The sequence below is a fragment of the Marmota monax genome, unplaced genomic scaffold (assembly GCF_021218885.2).
Source record: "Marmota monax isolate L192 unplaced genomic scaffold, Marmota_monax_Labrador192_F-V1.1 WCK01_AAM20220418_F8-fsc00014, whole genome shotgun sequence".
Taxonomy (NCBI): domain Eukaryota; kingdom Metazoa; phylum Chordata; class Mammalia; order Rodentia; family Sciuridae; genus Marmota; species Marmota monax.
This window is the reverse complement of record NW_026695222.1, coordinates 14,127,157-14,133,322: the sequence shown is the minus strand read 5'-3', so window position 1 is coordinate 14,133,322 and position 6,166 is coordinate 14,127,157. Positions and strand designations below refer to the sequence as shown.

At 55.7% G+C, this 6,166-nt stretch overlaps 1 protein-coding gene across 1 annotated transcript in view; it reads right to left on the bottom strand.

Moving 5' to 3' along the window:
- Positions 1–873: 873 nt before the first annotated feature.
- Efcab8 (EF-hand calcium binding domain 8) overlaps positions 874–6,166 on the bottom strand; it is a 68,724-nt gene continuing 63,431 nt past the window's right edge. The window contains 4 exon segments of the mRNA XM_058575443.1: positions 874–3,217; positions 4,205–4,303; positions 4,446–4,659; positions 5,770–5,902. Coding sequence (XP_058431426.1) covers positions 2,780–3,217; positions 4,205–4,303; positions 4,446–4,659; positions 5,770–5,902 — 884 coding nt within the window. The 3' untranslated portion in view covers positions 874–2,779.

Genomic DNA, 6,166 nt, shown 5'->3' with positions numbered 1-6,166 from the left:
TGTTTACTTGTAGAGACATTTCATCTCGGAACTTAAACTCAAAATGGAGTTAGTAGCTTACGGCAAGCCACGGTCTCACAGAAGGGTCACTCAGGCTTAGGTGTCCCCCAACAACTGCTGCTCTCAGCATCGTGGGGTAACAGAACAGAGCATAGCTTGTTTTCCACAGTTACACATGGAGAACATGGCCACAGGACATGGGTGTTTTGGGTGACGTCTCTATAGGTGGAGGGTTGCTGGTCAACAGCAGAAAAATCCTCCAAGATGAAGAAAATTCCCCAGTGCCTCATAATGACATGGTTCTAGAAAGTTCAGAAGAGGCGAGGAAGAACCCTCCCCTCAGGATAACAGGCCGCCAACCTCCACCACAAGGAGACAATACATTTCCACCTTTGAGGCCAGAGAGCGACAGGCTCTGGGTGCCAGCAGGACACCTTTTCAGATCCACCATGGGGAAGAATTTTCTAGATTGGAAGGTGCTTAATGGATGTTTGTTGCACAAGTGAAAAACAACAAGGGCTGAGAGGGTTTAAGACAGCGCCCTGGTGAGCCAGTCTCCCGGCCCACAGCCTGATTCGTGTCTGTCTCTGAGGACTCGCCTCCTAGGGAGAAGTCGCTATGTGAGCTTTAAGCCCATGGAAACCCACATGTGCCTCTAAGGGCTCTGCACCCTGGGACGGCTGCCAGATGCTGTTCAAAATAAAGCCCGAAACCCTTTTTGTTTTTAATATTTATTTTTTAGTTGTAGTTGACCCAATACCTTTATTTATTTGTTTTTATGTGGTGCTGAGGATCCAACCCAGGGCCTCACATGTGCTAGGCAAGCGCTCTACTGCTGAGCCACAGCCCCAGCCTCCCACCCAACCCTTTTCTTTTCGGTGGGAGGGGTAGGTTGAACCAGGGGCGCTCTACCCCGAGTTACAACCCCAGCCTTGCTTTTTTATTTTTTTAACCTTCCAACAGGATCTTGATAAATTGCCCAGGATAGCCTCTAACTTTCAATCCTCCTGCCTCAGTCTCCAGAGTTGCTGGGATTATAAACAAGTGCCACCATGCCCAGCCTCCAGGGGTGGGTTCCATTCGTCTCAGTGAGGCGGGATAAAGGAATAAAGGTGGGTAGAAAGGAGACGAGAGGAAGGACAAGGAGATTATAGCTTTAATCTAAAAGCTAAAGTTCCTCCCACCTGTCCTTCCCAGGCCAGTTCTTCCCCAGGCCTGTCACTCCCAAGTTTCTGGGCAATCTACAAATCTTCGCTCAGGATCTTAAACTTACTGGAATTTGCCCACTTATGAAATCCTGTGCACAGTTAATCAGCCCATGAATACCTGTATTTTTAGAATACACTAGGCAAAGAGAGATACAAAATCTATAATCCAGTATATTTCCCCAAAGTTATATAATGTCTAGATAACAGATAACATCGATCTAAGGACTCTGGGAACAACCAGACAACCATAAGCCATCTGTGACCACCAGACTAATGTCATCCCCCCATACCTTCCCATGCCCACCTCTCAGTTTCCTTTAAAAAGAAGTGCCTGAGTCCTCCAAAGTATGTCTCACCCTTAAGATGACCCGCGTCCTCCACTAAATGTGCACTGCTTGCTTTCCTGAACAAATTTGTTGGTGCCTCTCTCTGACATGTCTTGAAATTCCTTTCTGTGATGTTTGTCAGGGACCCTGTCATCTTGAGTTAAGGTCCCTCTCTAGAGGACCTCCTCAGATGCCCTCCAGTGATATGATAACCCTTCCTCAAAGCACACTTGACACAGGACTCAATACACCCCGCATGTAAGAGATACACCTGTAGGGACTGCTCTGCGGGAGGTAGGGGCCTCGAACCTCCTGCCCTGGGGACTCAGACAGGCTCCCCTGGCCTCTCCACCCTCTGGGCAGCCAATTCAGGAGTGCACTGCCCTCGAGCTCAGCTCTGCTAGCCTGAGGACAGCTGTCTTGGGGTACCTGGGAGGAGTAGCATGGTCCACAACCATGGCAAGGGTGGGCCTAGGGGCTCTGTCTGTGCAGTGGTCACCAAAGCTAAAAAGGGCATAAGTTGGTTTGGGGTGACGGCCTGGCCGACAGGCCTGTGCCTCATGACCTCTAAATGCTATCTTCTGCATCCAAAAATCCCCACATGCCTCAAGATGGCTGGTGGCCCAGCAGAGGCCTAGATGGTGCTTCCGGGTCAGAGGGAGGCTCCAGAGCCAGGTGGGTACCATCTGTTTCCCCGCACAGGGGTGTAGCTGGAGTACCTGTGGGTGAGGGGGGCTGGACAGACAGCAGAGGAGGGGAAAAACAGCCACTGGCACCACCCGATGGGCTCTGGGCCTCATGTTCCATGAGACAGAACCAAGACTCTGGGCCATGCAGCTCCCCCAAGGTGTGACCCACCCGCCTCAGCACCAGGGGCCCACCAACGGCCCACCCTCAGGTGTCACCTATCGCCTGCCAGTCAACTGTGTCCAGGATCCTGGGGCCGGGACTCTCTGTGTCTTCCCAGGGGCCTCTCCAGGGTGTGGCTGATCGAAGCAGGGACTAAGGGTGTGAGCCCAGCCCAGCCTCATCACCTGCAGGACTCTGACAAATGAGAACATTTATTTTCTTCTCCAAGACTTTGTGCAGATCCAGAGAGAAGACAACAGGACTTCTCCAGAGAGGCAGAATGGGAGCCACTGGGGAAAAGCCCACAGTCCCCAGGACTGGCAAGGTGTGAGCCAGGGACAGCGGGACCCCACAAGCTGGTGCCTTGCTGGAGGGCTGGAGACAGGGGTGGACACTTCAGAACCTGACATGGAAGCTCCTCCTTGGGGAGGACATGACGGGGGCTTCCAGAGGCTTTGGGGGGCGCAGAAGGGAAGAGGCGACAGCCATGGTGATCTCTGGCCTCTGCAGGGTGGACTGGGACCCCTCAGGCAGGGCTGAGGGGGAGGTCATGGAGGCTGACCTGGGCCACGAGGTGGAGGACCGAGGCCGCAGGGAGGAGCTGGAGTCCAGCAGCCTGAAAGTCGAGGCTGCTGGGGACAAGGAGGAGGAGTGGGAGGAGGTAGCAATGGGCGTGGTGTCCACAAACACCTGGTCCCTGGGAGGCTCAAGATCATGCGCCACCCAGCGGATGTGCCGGCCCTGCTGGTCAAGGACCCTGTGTATCAGGGAGTCGGGCGGCTGGACAGGAGTTAGCTCGTTGAAGAACAGGTTCTGGTAGATCTGAGGAGAGATCTGCAGGGGACAGAGCAGCGAGGTGGGGCACTGTGGGGGCTGAGGGCACCCAGGACCAAGAGCAGGACCTCTCACGGAAAAGAAATCTCCAAGTACCAAGGCTATCACCAATGCCCACAGCCCGAGGGCCACGCACCCTCTGCAGAAGGCCCGGTCCCGGCCCCCAGCTCTTCACGCTTGTTGGGTGTTCACCACAAGCTGTGAGGTGGGCACCAGCACCCGAGCTGTTCCCTTCTCACAATGAGGCCACTAGCCAGGCCCACAGTGGGCCCAGGGGCAGAGAGCTCCTCAGGTGTACCCCACCTCTCCGATTCACTCTCACGATGCCATGAGGACCCGCCCAGGATGGGGCAGGGGTGCAAAGTGAGCCCTCTCATGCCAACCTGCCCCACGCCCAGGAGAGGCCCTGCAGAAGCCTGTCATGTTCTCATTCATTCGTCCCCACAGAGAAGGAGGGGCTCTCAGAATGCCCCACGGCAAACAAGGAGGGGGAGGCTGGGCTGCCTTGGCCAGGGACCAGTGCGTGCTGCCACTGAGCCACCTCTCCCCCCCCCCCCCGGGGCTCCTTTCTCTCCCACTCCCTTCCATGGACCCCATCCCTTCCTGTGTCCCTGAGACCATGACACCCTGTGCCTGTTCTTGAGTGCCCACATCCTGAGGACATGGACAATGGACACGTGGAAAAGCAAATGAGCAACCACAGACTGTGGGAGCACTTGGGAGGCTCCAGATGTGCCAGACCCCAGAGAACCCCTCCCACAGACCTAATGACGTTTGTCCTCTAGGATGAAACCTGTGCCAACAGCCTCAACCAGGGCCAGACCAGGGCCGTGACAGCAGTCTGTGGCTTAGAATCCTGATAAAGGACAAATGTCCCCATCACTCCCATTGGAAGCCACACGGGCACCACGGCGGCCACCACAGGAGATGGGATCCCCTAACCTCCATTAGCCCCGCATCTCAGGGGCAGGCCCCACACACCCGTACCTGCCGCTTCATCCAGGTGTTCTGCACGCCACTGAACAGGACTTTGGGGTTCTGCAACCGTTCCTTGGGCTTAAACGCTGCCCCCACCACTTTGCTCACCTGCAAGAGTCTCAGGTGAGAGTGAAGGCCAAGTGCTGAGCCTGCACCTGCCTGACCTCCCCCAGCCTACCCTGCAGGAGTCTCAGGAGAGAGTGAAGGCTAAATGCTGGGCCTGCACCTGCCCCACCTCCCCCAGCCTCACCTGCTTGCCCTTGGACTCCCACTCACTCCAGCTGGCTTCGATGTCTTGCAGGGAGTGCTCGCCAGCCCACGGGGACATTGGGGCCATCCTGTGCAGCTTGGCCCAAGCCTCCGCCTCTGTATCTGCTCTGCCACTCAACAGTAACATCAGCGCCTCTTGCTCCCGCCGTTGGTACACCAGCGCCTCAGCCAGATCCCTGCTGTTAAGAGCTCACCTTCACAAGATGCCCCTCCTGCTGCCAGGAGTTAAGAGAGGAGCTCCCAGTCCCGGGCCTGTCCTCCCCAGCCTTTCCCCCTCCCCCGTCCCCAGGCCATGCTCCCAGGGCCCATCACTGAGAAAGCCTTCAATGGCACTGCAAAGCCCAGATGCAGTGGCCTCTGCAAGTCCTGCCATTCCCCCCACCACCCTGTGCTGTCCTCCATGGAGGCTGTACCCCATTCTAACCTCACCTGGACCTCCCCTGTGGAATATTCAAACACCCTCCCACCCCAGGGAAACCCTGCCTTCGCCTTGTTTCATATGTCCCCACAGGACTGCCTTGATGGGAGCACAGGCATCACACAGATTCCATGGATTTTGGCAAACTCCTACTGAAATGTCAAAACCCAAGTCTACAATCTCCCTTCCTAAGAAGCCTTCCTTACCTGTTCCACCCAATCAGGTGGCTTGACCTCTAAACCATCCCTATTCCTAAATCATCACATGGCATTGCAGACATGGGCTTGTATGTCTGCCTCCCTGTGAGTCCTCTTGAAGCGGGACCTGTTGCCTGGACTGTCTTGGATTTCTGGAAACTTAGCTTAAGGTCTGGAAGTCAGACCTCTGTGAACTCTTTTTAAGCAACCAAGATTATATGAGACTTGGTCAGGAATAAGGGTTGAGCAGATGGAGTGAGTGGGAAGAAGAACAGAGCCCCTCTTGCCTACAAAGCAAGGAAATAACACAAATGTCTGCTCGGGACCAGAGACTTGGATGTGGGCCTCGCACCCTCCTGCCAGGGACCTCTGACCATGTGGAAATGACCTCTGCTAGCCTGGCAAATCCAAGTCTGGCTCAGGGGGGCCCCATCTAGGTGCTTGGGGCTCTGATTTTCTCCCCTTACTGCTCAATCTTCCGGCCAAGCTGCGCTAGAACGAGGCTTGGGCTCCCAGCCACAGCTGCCACCTATAGAGTAAAACTGCCTGCAGGCCCCAAGCCTCTGGCCTTCCAAGGGCCCTCCCCAACCATGCCCAGCACTGCCCAACTCAGGGAGAGGTTCCTGGGACCTGGGGAGGCCTGCGGCACCCCTGCTCTAGCCAGGAAGAGTCGGGGCTGGCCAACTCACTGCAGCTCCTGGTGGGAGGCCTTGAGGAGGGTGCCTATGGAGTCGGACTTTTCCTCCACGCTTTCTCTCTGTTCATGAATACCATCCATTTTGGCATCCTGTAGTCTTTTCCAAACATTCAGGCCAAATGTCCCTGTGATTTGATCCAGACCAAGGACTGAAACACCCTCCCTGAAACCTTTGCCCTTAACGTCCACCCTCAAGTCAGCCAGTGATCCCTTAACCTGCCCCATGCAAATACTGGTGCCCCTCATGTGCCGGGTATTGTGCTGGGTACCCAAAAAGCATCTCGATGACCAGACACCAGTGTCTGGATAGGCTCAGTGCTCAGGCCTCAATCATCTTTCCACACGTGCAGATTGAGATGGAGGGGGACCAGGGCAATGGCACATGGCCC